Source organism: Meles meles, chromosome 16, assembly GCF_922984935.1.
Source record: "Meles meles chromosome 16, mMelMel3.1 paternal haplotype, whole genome shotgun sequence".
Lineage (NCBI taxonomy): Eukaryota > Metazoa > Chordata > Mammalia > Carnivora > Mustelidae > Meles > Meles meles.
This window is the reverse complement of record NC_060081.1, coordinates 24,873,330-24,888,096: the sequence shown is the minus strand read 5'-3', so window position 1 is coordinate 24,888,096 and position 14,767 is coordinate 24,873,330. Positions and strand designations below refer to the sequence as shown.

The window sequence follows — 14,767 nt, the reverse complement described above, 5'->3', positions numbered from 1 at the left end:
AAACTTCAAATGTTCCTCTACTCATTCCTTATGCTTAAGTTTCTCATTTTGGAAGTCAAAGAATGTCAAATTATAGCTTCATTCTACATACATTTATTCTGCTTCAATAAAATAATTATTAGCAGTTTTCAGAACATTTTCTAACTTCTCCAGCTTAGAGCTTTATTTGATGGACTTTCTCATCCTAGAGTATCATTTCGCGCTCTCTCCGTCAGAATTCGACATCTCTTCTTCGGTTTATCTCAAGTTCTATTTCCCCTACAAAAGCTTTCCTGGGTCCTCTCTGCCTCTCAGAGCCCCACAGCATATTTTATATATTTGATACCACTTATATAAACCCATAATATACTTAATCTTGGTGTACAGAAGTTCAATAAACATTCAGTGAACTGGAATTGCATTTTAAGAGACTCTGACAATACTGCAATTAGAGAGGTATAAGTGGTCAAATGGCTTAACAACTTTTTCCCTATCAAGTGAGATGGAGGCCTTTCCCCTTCCCTTCATCACCTGTTATCTGACCTACATGTTAATGCTGCTTTAGCACTGGGCAATGAGGTTGGCACTCATCAATTTTAACAAGTTCACTTGTGGAGGCAGATTGTCTTTCCTGGCAGCCACAGGCAATACCAGCAAGTCAGTCATACCATCAAAGCTGTGCTGTAGGGGAGACAAACGCCACTCCCTCCCCCCACAAACCCTTACAGGTAAGAAAACTGGCAAAAAGAAGATGGTGCAGATATAATGGCGGAAATACAGCAGGCACAGCTACTGTCCCTACAGGGGGATGGGGAATGGAAGCAGCAAGCAGTGGTTGGTTAGGCACTAGCTGGCAAGTTGGCCCAAGCTATCAGCCAACCTAAAGTTGTAGAGATGCATGATATATACAGATATGTAGAAAGAGAAATATGACACTGAGCTTTACTTCTGAAGTTCATGCTGTAAGACAGTATTTTGAGTAAAACTTTATTAAAAGCAAGGTCCTCAAAAAAAAAAAAATAAAAGCAAGGTCCTCTAAATAATTCTAAATAAACCTCCTAAATATGAAAAAACCCAGTATGCTGGGTTGTTTGTTTCATTTAAATTAAATTTCTTTCAAGAAAAAATGCATTGCTCTTACTCAAAATTTGATGTTCTGGTAAACTAAACTCTATGGATTTTGATTGACGGTACTCTTTTGAAAGTTAAACATACCTTTAGAGACCGAACTGAATCATCAGCCAGACCAATGACATTAACGTAAAGTAGATTGCTGTGCTTCAGGAACAGAACGCAGTGATCCTTAAACATGTCCAAGTCTATAACTTTGGTATTTCTCTTCATTGTGAAAAATAAATCCCAGTTCATAATAGCAGGGCTATCAGCGGCTGTTCTCATGAGCTGTGTAGAACAAAGTCAGAAGAGATCTAGGTAACAAAACAAGATGACTCTAGCACCCAGAAAACTAGACTGTATTAATGTTCACTGTTTTATGAAGAGCCAAAGAAATGAGCTGTGCAACAGGCTGCGGTGTCACCATCATCATGTGACTGAGACCAGGCTAGCCTGCCGTGTGGTGCGACAGCATGGCCCAGTGCTTACCTTACAGCAAACCAATGAATGTTTCAATGAAGGCATCTGAGCAAAGGCTAACTGGGACCCGAAGAACTGCCTAGCTGAAACCAATCCAAATTGCTAAATTATAAGATCATGAGCTTATAAAAGTTTGTTCTTTCAAATCATTAAGTTTGGCTTTGATAACTGATAAGATCAGGATAAAGTATGTTTCATTTACTAACCTTTTACGGCACAATTACAATATGGAGAGGCATTATCTCTAATGGAAGAGAAATAGGATTGGTTATGAATAAGAAGGAAGCATCAATTTCTACACGTTACCAAAAGCCTACAAAACAGTTAACTCTTAGAGCACGGAATGCTGTTGATGGAAGTGTGACAATTTTTAACAGCTCAAATGGGTACACGGAGAATCCAGGACTACCTTGAATTCTGTAGGCTCACCAACATTAGTGAGAATGTATAATTCATCATCTCTGTGTTCAACGTAGTAAAGGACTCCATATATTCGCTTCTGGATAAGTACTGGTGGGTCCCAAGGGCTTAGGCCATCTATCAACCACACTTCAGAAGTAGTTTTGTTCATAATATTTATGGTGAGGAAACGACTGTCCTTTGTAAGATAAAGGAAAACAAAATAGCTGCATGTGCACGAGAGAGAGAGGGAGAGAGAGAGAGAGAAAAAAATTCAGTAAATTTCAAAGTAAATTTCAAATTACCAGAAAATGCAGTAAATCCTTAGCTACCTTAAAGATGATATACAACTACCTCCTGTACATATGTTGATTTATAATGCAAATAGGAAATAAAAACTCCTTAGTGAATACTGCTTGTAAATTCAGAAAACTATTATTTTTCTCATTTCCCTCACAAAATTATTTAAAATCATTTTCTCTAACATTTTATTATGAACATTTTTCAGACCTACAGAAAAGTTGAAAATGTCCGGTGAATACCCATACATCCACCACTGAAATTCAATTATTACCAAAAGTTTGCTATATTTCCTTAATCACATTATCTGTGCATCTAGCAATCCATCTTTTTCTGAATGCATTTTAACATAAACTAGACATCATCTAACTCTCAATCATATTAATAGTTTATAGGACTTCTTGCTGGGAAGAGGAAATAAACTTCCTAGAGGAGAAATGTAATTGTAGGGAAGGAGAGAGGCAGAGTTTACTTTGTTCTTCTTCTGTAGGCATGTTGGCTTTCTGCCCCCTCCCAGTTTTTACAACAAAACAAACAAAATAGAAATAACAAAAATGGAAATAGGAAGAAGACCCCCTGCAATCTCAACACATTTAAAAAATTAATATAACTTGGGGCGCCTGGGTGGCTCAGTGGGTTGGGCCGCTGCCTTCGGCTCGGGTCATGATCTTGGGGTCCTGGGATCGAGCCCCGCATCGGGCTCTCTGCTCTGCGGGGAGCCTGCTTCCTCCTCTCTCTCTGCCTGCCTCTCTGCCTACTTGTGATCTCTCTCTCTGTCAAATAAATAAATAATCTAAAAAAAAAAATTAATATAACTTCTACTTTTTTCTATTTTTCCTCCCAAGTTAATTTATATTTCATGCATTTGTTTTTATTTTATTTATTTGTGAGAGAGAGAGAGAGTGCGCGCATGCACACAAGCAGGCAGAGGCAGAGAGAGAGAAGCAGACTCCCGGATGAGCAAGGAGCCCAATGCGAGACTCCATCCCAGGATCCTGGAACCATGACCTGAGCCGAAGGTAGTGGCTTAACTGAGCCACCCAGGTGTCCCTGCATTTCTGTTTCTAAATTAAAATTTTTTTTTAAGTATTGAAGTACAGTTGATACATAATGTTCTTTAAGTTCAGGTATACAATATAGTGATTAGACAACTCTATATATTACTTAATGTTCATCACATGTGGTTACCATGTGTTACTGTACATTATTATTATTATTAGTTTTAAAAGATTTTATTTATTTGACAAAGAGAGAGATCACAAGTAAGCAGAGAGGCAGGCAGAGAGAGAGGGGGAAGCAGGCTCCCGGCCGAGCAGGGAGCCCAATGCGAGGCTCGATCCCAGGACCCTGAGATCATGACCTGAGCCAAAGGCAGAGGCTTAACCCACTGAGCCACCCAGGCACCCCATGTTACCATACATTATTACAATATTATTGAGTATATTCCTTATGCTATGCTATATTTTCCTCTCCATGATTTATTTTACTCGTGCATGTCTTTAAACTGATATAAGTGAAATATAGATGCAGTTTTGTATTCTGCATTTGTGACTTCACAGTATCTGTATTCCCCCCCCGCCTTTTTTTTTTTTTAAAGGTTTTTATTTATTTGACAGAAAGAGACACAGAGGGAGAGGGAACACAAGCAGGGGGAGCGGGAGAGTGAGAAGCAGGCTTCCTGCCGAGCAAGGAGCCTGATGCTGGGCTTGATCCCAGGACCCTCAATGACTGAGCCACCCAGGCGTCCATAAGCAGTCTTTATGATTGTTATTTTCAGTGGCTATCTAATATTCTATCAGGTTGCACTTTCATAATTCTTAAAACTCTGGATTTCAATGTTTCACTGTAATAAAGAATCTAACAGAAAACATATTCATGAAGACAGTTCTTCCTCCCTGACCTTAACAGTTATTTCCCTAAGACAAATTCTTAGGAATGGAAATACTAATTTATTTATTTAAAAGATTTTATTTATTTGACAGTGACAGTGAGAGAGGGAACACAAGCAGGGGGAGTGGGAAAGGGAGGCGCAGGCTTCCTGCTTAGCAGGGAGACCGTTGGGGGGCTCGATCCCAGGACTCTGAGATCATGACCTGAGGCGAAGGCAGATGCTTAAGGAAATACTAATTTAATGATACACAGTAATGTTTTTTTTAAAGATTTTATTTATTTATTTGTCAGAGAGAGAGAGAGAGAGAGAGAGAGAGAGTGAGCACTGGCAGGCAGAGGCAGAGGGAGAAGCAGGCTCCCTGCTGAGCAAGGAGCCCCATGTGGGACTTGATCCCAGGACGCTGGGATCATGACCCGAGCCGAAGGCAGCTGCTTAACCAACTGAGCCACCCAGGTGTCCCGATACACAGTAATTTTTAATGACTCTTGATATATATAATCAAATAATATCCCAAGAACCTTTTATTAATTCAGACTGACCTACTGGATAGGTTTAAATGTTATGTTTACATATTTCCTTATTATAAAAGTAATCCATAATAAAAATATGGAGAAATACACAGAAGGATGATAACACTGGATCTCACTACAGAGATAAGCATGGCTAATATTTTAGTAAAATTCCTACTGCACTGGACATTACCACATTTGTCAATTTTATCTCTGTGATGTGCCTTTGTCCATTTTAAACTTGGGATATAGTTTACATTATTAGTCTAAAACATCTCTTCATAAATTAAGGATATCAATTTGTCCTTTTGCTGAAAATACTTTTTTCCATTTTGTCATCTGGATTTTATTAGTTTGTAATGGTTTCTGACTTGAAAGTTTAATATTTTAGGTAATCAAGAATAATGTCACATCCTTTGTAATTTCTTCTATTGATTTTATGCTTTGGGACTATTTCAATCAAGCTGAGTACAGTACTTACTTATATTGTCATCTAGTTTTTTTTACTAAGTTTTATTTTATCAATGGATTCTTTAAATCTTTTAGGAATGTATGCTGATAGATGAAGTGATGAAAATTCTTTAAAGGGGGGCAGGGCAGAGAGAGAATCTTTTTTTTTTTTTTTAATATTTTATTTATTTGACAGAGAGAAATCACAACTAGGCAGAAAGGCAGGCAGAGAGAGAGGAGGAAGCAGGCTCCCTGCTGAGCAGAGAGCCCGATGCGGGGCTCGATCCCAGGACCCTAGGATCATGACCTGAGCCGAAGGCAGAGGATTTAACCCACTGAGCCACCCAGGCGCCCCGCAGAGAGAGAATCTTAAGCAGGCACCACAACCAGCATGGAACCTGATGTGGGGCTCGATCGCACAACCCTGAGATCATGACCTGAGCCGAAATCAAGAGTGAGACATTCAACTGACTGAGCCAGCCAGGTGCCCCTGATGAAAATTATTTTTCTCCAAATAGTATTTCCCACAGTATTAAAAAATAATACCCATTCAAGGGCAAAGAAAAGCAAATAAAAAAATCTTCAAACAAATGAAAATAGAAATACAATATACCAAAACTTAAGGGATACACCAAAAGTACTTATGAGAGAGAAGTTTACTGTGATAAACACCTACACTAAGAAACATCTTGGGGTGCCTGAGTGGTGCAGTGGGTTAAGCCTCTGACTTTTGGTTTTGGCTCAGGTTGAGATCTCAGGATCATAAGACTGAGCCCCACAAGGGGCTCCATGCTCAGCATGGAGTCTGTTTAAGTTATTCTCTTCCTTTGCCCCTTCCCACCAGACTCTCTCTCTCTCTCTCAAATACATAAATAAATCTATAAATAAATAAATACTTCACATAGGCATGCCTGGCTGGCTTAGTTGCTAAGAGTATGCACCTTTTGATCTCAGGGTATTGAGTTCAAGCCCCACCTTGCGTGTGGCGCCTACTTAAACAACAACAACAACAAAAAACCAACAACAACAACAAAAAAAACCAAAAAAAAAAAAAAAAGGGAAAAAAGGAAGAAATATCTCAGATTAACCAACTAATATTATGCCTCAAGAAATTAGAAAAAGAAAAACATAAGCCAACGTGAGCAGAAGGAAATGCAGCAAAGATCAGAGCAGAAGTAAAGAGACTGATCAGAGCAAAAGTAAAGAGACTGGAAAAACAACAGAAAAGATCAACAACACTAAGAACTGCTTTTTGAAAAGATAAAACCAAAAAACTTTTAGCTACAGTACACAAAATCAGAAAGAAAAAGGACACATTGCAACTGATACTATAGAAATAAAAAGGAGTATAAGACTACCAAGAACAATTATATGCCAACAAATTAAATAAACCTAGAAAAAAATGAATAAATTCCTAAAAACATACAACCTACAAAGACTAACTCATGAATAGAAAATCTGAACAGACCAATAAAGGCACTTGTGAAATCTACCAAACATTTAAAGAATTAGCACCAATCCTTCTCAAATTCTTCCAAAAAAACTGACGAGAAGGAAACACTCCCAAACTCATTTTCTCAGGCCAGTATTATGCTGGACACAGTAGATAAGGATACTACAAGAAATCTATCCGATATCATTGGTGAATATAGATAAAAAAATACTCAACAAAATGCTAGCAAACCTGATTCAATCGCTTTTTGGCCTTTTGGCTAAGCTCAAGTCTAATTCAATAGCACATTGAAAAGATTATTCATCATCCATGCTAAAAATTAATCTGTGAGATATAAAAATGGTTCAACATATGCAAATCAATGAATGTGATACATTAATAGAATGAAAGATAAAAATCACATGATCTCAATAAACACAGAGAAAGCATTTGACAAAATTCAAAATCCATTCACGATACAAATTCTCTCAACAACTGGATATGGAACAAATTTTACTCAACATTATAAAGCCCATATACGACAAGTCCACAGCTAACATCATATTCAATGATGAAAAGCTGAAAAGTTTTCCTCTGAGATCTAAAACAACAGAAGGATGACCACTCTCACTACTTCTCATGAACACAAATACTGGAAATTTTAGCCAGAATAATCAAGCAAGAAAAAGAAATAAAAAGCATCCAAATCAGAAAGTTTCTGCAGGTGATATGATTTTATATATAGAAAACCTTAAAGATTCCACTGTAGCAGTAATAAACAAATTCAGTTCAGGGTATAAAACCAACATCTAGAAAAAACATTATCAGTGTTTTGATACACTAATAATATCTGGAAAAGAAACACACAAACCAACATCGTTTAAAATAGCATCAAAAACAAATACTTAGTAATAAATTTAAAGATTTTATTTATTTATTTGACAGAGATAGCAAGTAGGCAAAGAGGCAGGCAGAGAGAGAGGAGAAAGCAGGCTCCCTGCTGAGCAGAAAGCCCGATGCGGGACTCGATTCCAGGACCCTAGGATCATGACCTGAGCTGAAGGCAGAGGCTTTAACTCACTAAGCCACCCAGGCACCCCAGTAATAACCAAGGAGAGAAAAGATCTATATATTGAAAATTTTAGACTTCGGTGAAAGAAAATAAAGAAGACAGAAATAAATAGAAAGATATCCCATATTCACGATTTGGAAGAATGAGTATAACTACAATGTCTAAACTACCCAAAGCCATTTATACACTGAATGCAATCCCTATTAAAGTCCCAAAGGCATATTTTACAGAAATAGAAAAAACAATCCCAACATTTGTATAGAACCACAAAGATCCCGAACAGCCAAAACAACCCTGAGAAAGTAGTAAAAGGCATCACACTTTCAGACCTCAAACTGTATTACAAAGTTATAATAAACAGAATATTGTACCGACATAAAAACACACTAGGGGGTTCCTGGGTGGCTTGGTTGGTTGAGCATTTGACTCTTGGTTTCAGCTCAGGTCATGATCTCAAGGTCAAGAGACTGAGTCCTATGTCAGGCTCTGTGCTTGGTGGGAGTCTGCCTGAGGTTCTCTCTCTTCTCACCTTTCACCCTCCCCACCACTCACGTTCTCCATCAAATAAATAGTTAGATAAATGTTTAAAAAATATAGACACTTGGACCTACTGGAACAGAACTGAGGGCACAGAAACAAACCCTTGAATATATGCTCAACTAATACTGGATAAGGGAGCCAAGAATACTCAAAAGGGAACAGAAAATCTCTTCAATAAATTGTGTTGGAAAACTGGATAATCACATGCTACTGAAATTGCTGTGTTAATAAAACTGGAACTCTACCTTAATACTACTCACAAAAATTAACTTGAAATAGAATAAAGACTTTAAACTTAAGACCTGAATATATGAAACTCCTAGAGGAAAACATTGGAAAAAAGTTCCTTGACATAGAGGCCTTAGCAATGATTTTTTTTTTTTTTTTTTTAGATTTTATTTATTTATTTGACAGAGAGAGAGGTCACAAGTAGGCAGAGAGGCAGGCAGAAAGAGAGGAGGAAGCAGGCTCCCTGCAGAGCAGAGAGCCCGATGCGGGGCTCGATCCCAGGACCCTGAGATCATGACCTGAGCCGAAGGCAGCGGCTTAATCCACTGAGCCACCCAGGCGCCCCTATGATTTTTTTTTTAATGACACCAGAAGTATAAACAAACAGATAAATAAGTGGGACTAGATCAAACTAAAAAGTTTCTACATAGGAAAAGAAGTGAAAAGGCAACCAATGGACTGGGATAAAGTATTTACAAATCATATGTATGTTTGATAAAGGGTTAACATCCAAAATATATAAGGAACTCCTGTAAGTCAAAAGCAAAACAAAAACAAGTCTGATTTAAAAACGGGCAGGAGACCTGACTAGACATTTTTCTGAAGGCATACAAATGGCCAGTGGATACATGAAAAGATGCTCAACATCACTTATCATCAGGGAAGTGCAAACCAAAATCACAGTATCACTTCACATATGTTAGAGTTATTAAAAAAAAAAAAAAAAGCAAGTGGGAACTCACGTTAGTGAGGATGTGGAGAAAAGGAAACCCTTGTGTACTGTTGGTGAGAATGGAAACTGATACAGCGATTACAGACCAAAAAAGTAAGGTTCCCTAAAAAATTAAAAAAGGAGAGGCACCTGGATGGCTCAGTTGATTAGGCATCTGACTCTTGGTTTCGTCTCAGGTCATGATCTCTAGGTCATGGGATCAAGTCATGTGTTGGGCTCTGTGCTCAGCAGGAGTCTGCTTGGGTTTCTCTCCCTCTGTCTCCCCCTCACTCTCTGTTGCTCATCTGGCTCACATGCAAATTCTCTCTTAAGTAAATAAAATCTTAAAAAAAAAAATTAAAAAAGGAACTACCAAACCACCACATGATTCAACAACCCCACTTCTGGGTACTACCTAAAGGAAACAGAGTCTGGGTCACAAAGAGGTATCTGCACACCCTAGTTTATTATAGTATTAGGAATACTACCCAAGTGTCCACTAATGGATGAATAAAGAATACAGACACACACACTGTGGAGTATTATTGAGCTATAAGAAAAGGGAAATTCTGCCATTTGCAACAACATGGACTGACCTTGAGGGCATTATGCCAATAGGTCAGGCAGAAAAAGACAAATATCTTATGACATCACTCGGACGTGGAGTCTACAAAAGCTGAACTCACAGAAACAGAGTAATAGAATGGTGGTCAGGAACTGAGAGCTAGGAAAATCGGGAGATAATGGAGAAAGGGTACATGCCTTCAGTTATTTATTTATTTGAGAGGGTGAGCCAGAAGGGAGAGGGAGAGAATCTTAGGTAGGCTCCATGCCTAGTGCAAAGCCCAGTGCAGAGCCCAATGCGGCGCTTGATCTCACAACCTTGAGATCACCACCTGAGCGGAAACCAAGAGTTGGAGGCTTAACTGAGCCACCCAGGCACCCGAATATCTTTAGTTATAGAAGATGAATAAGCTCTGGGATCAAATGTTCAGCAATGGTGACTACAGAATTAGTAATACAGTATTATGTACTGGAAAGCAGCCAAGACGGAAGACTTTAAATGTTCCCACCATATATAAAAAAGGTGGTAATTTGTGAGGTGACTGAGATATTAACTACCTCTCTTGTGTTAATCATTTTGTGATACGTATAACATATCAAATCAACACATACACCTTAAACTTTTTATATATATCTCAATAAAGATTAAAAAAGGTAAATTTTAAAAAAGGCATGAGTGCATTAACAAAGTTACAGAATGATACCAAAGTACTTTCAATTCAAAGAGAACACAAGGAATGTAAAGAACTAAGGTCAATCCATTTTCCCATTTATTTCTATTGATATTTATTTTTAAACTTAGAATATATTTTACCTCTGATTATGAAAATAATTATGCTCACTATGAAAAATAAGTTGACATCATACTACATACTCACTTTTTTTCACCTAGCACAGTAATACATTTTTTACTTAGTTTTAATTTATGGACTTAGTAGCAACACATACTTTTTTTTTTTTTTGAGTACAGGTGACACACAATGTTCCATTAGTTTCAGGTGCACAACAAAGTGATTTGATAAGCTTACACGTTATGCTATGCTTACCATAAGGCAACACACACTTTAAATTCTGCTATACACTAAGAATTCAATGGTTCAATGGTACTCACAGTCATCACTGGACTAGGGTTTTAGTTTGAAAGAAAAGTGCACCATTTACTCAATTAATAGGCTAGATGAGTGGCAATAATACAGGCCTGGTATCCTAGCTATCAATAAAGACATAAAAGTGACGAAGTCTCTGCTCATGATCTAGCAGTTCTAGGTTGTTTTATGAATTTACGTGTAGGGACCATACTGTAAGGCACAAAATCAACTTCAATTTTAATAAGAAAACATGTCTTTTTATTAATTACACTGGTTGCAACCATTATGCCTACATGGGTAACAAACACAAATTTTCCCATTCTGCAGTATTACTGGATATGTAAATGATGAGTTTGAAATGATTTGCAAGGATTTTTAATTTGCATAAATATATTTAAAAGATAGGTATACTCAAAAGTATGAAAGAACGGTAGAAACACAAAAACTCAGAAAGACTTTTGGAATTAATACGCGAGTGTCATTATCCAAACTCCATTTGGATAATGGTAAAACATCACCAAGGATACTGAATGAAACTGAACAAGAAATGGCTTGTCCAAGATCAAACAGTCTATAGAAGAAATAAGAAGAGAAGCATCTGCCACACAGAAGAAAAGGGGCCATTTCAGGCTAATTCCATTTCTCACACAAGAATTTAGGTTCTACTACAAAGGAAGAACAGAATCAGGTGTCAGAAGATGAAGGTGTCTGTTTTTTTCTAATCAACTGTATTATTTCATGTAGATCTTTAACGTCTCTAGATTTCAAAAGACTAATTTCTAAAAGAAGCTCAAGGTCTACCTCTAAAATTCCTTTTACTTGAAATTTCTAAATTGTTAAGTGTTTGGTGTAGCTTAATATATTCAAGGTTACCCTGAGTTGTCCTCACTGGGATCTTTGGGGTCTAGACCCCCAGTCTCCAATGACCAGGCCAGTTTCAGTAATCTCCCAGGTTTTTCTAATTTAGCCTTGTTCTGGCCTCCAGTAATAGAACCAAACTGTAAATCATATAATGAATAGCATTTGTACCCATGATGGTTTTTAGTGGTGGTGAAGGCATTGTTGTTTTTCAGTGACTTAAAAAGTGGGTCTCCTAATTCTGGTCAGAACTTTCCTTTTGGAGTCTTTATAATTCTGCTTTCCCTAGAATGTGTGAATCAAATGGCTCTGGAAATATCTGAAAATGGAAGAAGATATATTTAAAACACAACAATCTTTAAGAATAGTGGAGAGGCATTTTCCTTGAACATGATTTTCAGAGGCATTCTACTATCAAAACTGAAAGCTACCTTTGAACAACCAAATTTACTCAAACAATGGAAACAAAGTAGATGGAAGAACCTGGCTTGTAAGGGTTCTTTTTAGGCACATTCATGACAATACGTTTTTAGAAATCAGGTACCCAAAACTGGGCCACCAGAGGCAGGTAAATGGAAATTACACACTTTGGTGAACTTTACTATGAGAACAGAAAACTAAACCCTGAGGATCAAAGCAAAAACAGTAAAGAAGCAGTTCTGTGTCTCAGAAGTTCTTTGGAGAACTTTATTCCATTTTCTCATTAGGTATGCTGCTCTTCCCTCTTGGTCCTCCCCTCTGGATTTGGGGATTATAAAGTGTTAGGAACTTACAAACTAGTTTGTGTTGTAGATCAGGGTTCTGAATGTCAAATGAGGCTTAACCATAGATGGTTATGGTTAGTTCCTTGTTGGGCAGAAAAGCATGTACAAGCCAAATGGGTTCCACTTAATCTTAGAAATTAGGATGGTACCAATATATGCCAAACAAGGATCTTCTTTAAGAGTATAGCTTACTGTGTTAATTTTGAGCTTCATTCACAAGATGGCAAATGGTTTGTAATCATGTTATTGATAAAACATAATAAATTACTAGTTTAAACTATCATCTCCCCAAAAGATATCCTTGATGAACAGCACATAAAATGGTAGAAATCATATGAATAAATAGTTCTGATAATTTCTCATCAAAAAAATATCATCAGAAGGTGGGAAAAAGGGCATCTAGCATTACTAGACCAAGAATGTTAGCTCTATGGGCTGGAATAACGGAATTTCTCTAGACCTCAAATTCTTAATATAAACTGGAGGCCATGTAAGATTTTCATTAAGATCCTTATCAGTTCTGAAATTGCATGAAAAGATGGGTTAATTTCTTGTTTTGAGTTAACTTCACTGACACGGATGTCATTTTTTTCTTGTAAAATCTGTCCAGTTATACTTTGAAATGACATATAAGGTGATAGGATCCTGGTGTAGGGAAAATTTATTTCTCATAAATCATTTGGAAAATATATCTGGGTAAGAGTCAAGGGATTTTGCCAGATAAACTTATTGTCATTTCCTTCCAAGCCTGCTAAGTGGCAATATGAGGTATGAGTCCTAGATTATAAGGAAGTAAAGAGAATTAGCTTTAGGAAGGAATTACCAAAATACTGGGGGGAGCAAAATTTAAAGATCAGTGGATATCATGGCTCAAGGTAAAATAATTTAAAAGGCAGATAATTTATTTGAAATGAGTAGTGAATTCTAAGCAACTGACACCATGGTATTCTAGTTATGGCTTATAAAGGATTTAAAAATGTAGTATGACAACACTATTAAAGATTTAATTAACAACCCTTCTCAGAGTCCCCAGAGAATGTTAGGAACTTAGTATTTGCAGTCTAATGGTGTATTTGTGTTCACTGTGGAGTCTGAATATAACTAGATTCCAATTTTAAATCCAAACAACTAATAAAAGAATGATTACGTTCATCTTAGCCTATTATTACACCTGGTTCTAGCTGAAATCAACATTTTATGTCAATTAAGAACAGCATTTTAGATAACTGGAGAACAACCCTGGAGAAAAAAATTAAATTGCATTATTTTAGTACCTTGGGTCCTTTTCTGTGTAAAAACGTTCATTACGTTTGTTCTCACCAAAAGTTGCTCGATACACATCGTTACAGCGAAGGTTCCTCTGGAAAGTATAGAATAGGACATCTTCCTCTTCTTCATCCTTAACCCATTCTGAAAGAAAATAAAGAATTATATATTTACAGCTGAAAAAAGGGCACAGTGCATTCAAATTTTGAGTGCCACAAAAAGAGATATTTATAAGTCATTCCTGGAAATGTAAAACTGAACACAGGTTTGACTACAACTAATCAATGTTATACAGAAGTCAAAGAGCTTTCTGGAGAATAAAATATCACTACATCAATTTCAAGTAGTTCTCATTCTCAAGTTTCTAAATAAGAGTTAAGTGTTCAGTATCTCAGAGTCACATGCTTACAGGAGATAAGTTATGCTTACATCTTCAGTCTCTAACTTTGAGTCTAAAGAAACACTGGATCACATTCTCTCAGGCCTATCTACTTTCTGTCCGTCCTCAATCCACAGAATATCTCAAACTACCAAATACATTTTAATGCTGGAGTTTTCTTGATCTTACCAGAAGCTGTCTAGGAAGTTTTCAAACAATCACATCATGACTGCCACCTGGCTGACAGTGACTGTAAGACATCATTGTATAATACGCATCTCGATTTTAGAGAGGTTAAAATGTACAAAATGTATGTCTCGGGGTGCCTGAGTGGCTCAGCAGGTCAACATCCAATTCTTGATTTCAGCATAGGTCAGGAGATCTAGCCTCACATGGGGTTCCACCCTAGGCATGGAGCCTGCTTAACATTCTCCTTCCCTCTCTCTCCGCCATCCCCTCGCAAAGTAAGTCTCAGAATAAATTAAACTATAATTTCAATTCACTGCAAAAGCATTTAGTTATTAAACAATGAGGAAAATTATAGCAGAAAATGAAAAGGGAGGATAAACTATGAATATATGTATCACTCAATGATAAAAGATAAAATTCGAAGTTGGTTCTCTGAATCAAAACATCACTTCTGTTGATGAATAAGTTAGTTCAACACTGCCAAAGTTTGTTGGCAGTGACCTTGGGAAATTTAAAAAATTTTTTAAAAATGCCTAAATTAAAATTAAGTAACA

The 14,767-nt window shown here is 37.1% G+C and overlaps 1 protein-coding gene across 6 annotated transcripts in view; it reads right to left on the bottom strand.

Moving 5' to 3' along the window:
• PREPL (prolyl endopeptidase like) overlaps positions 1-14,767 on the bottom strand; it is a 55,254-nt gene that overhangs the window by 27,999 nt on the left and 12,488 nt on the right. For all 6 annotated transcript variants that reach the window (XR_006815298.1, XM_045980667.1, XM_045980665.1 and 3 more), the window contains 3 exons: positions 13,654-13,789; positions 1,982-2,198; positions 1,195-1,380 (listed from right to left, as the gene is read on the bottom strand). Coding sequence is in view for 5 of the 6 variants with exons in the window: in XM_045980667.1 (XP_045836623.1) it covers positions 1,195-1,380; positions 1,982-2,198; positions 13,654-13,789 (539 nt within the window). In the remaining variant the exon portion in view is untranslated. The remainder of the gene's footprint in view (positions 1-1,194; positions 1,381-1,981; positions 2,199-13,653; positions 13,790-14,767) is intronic.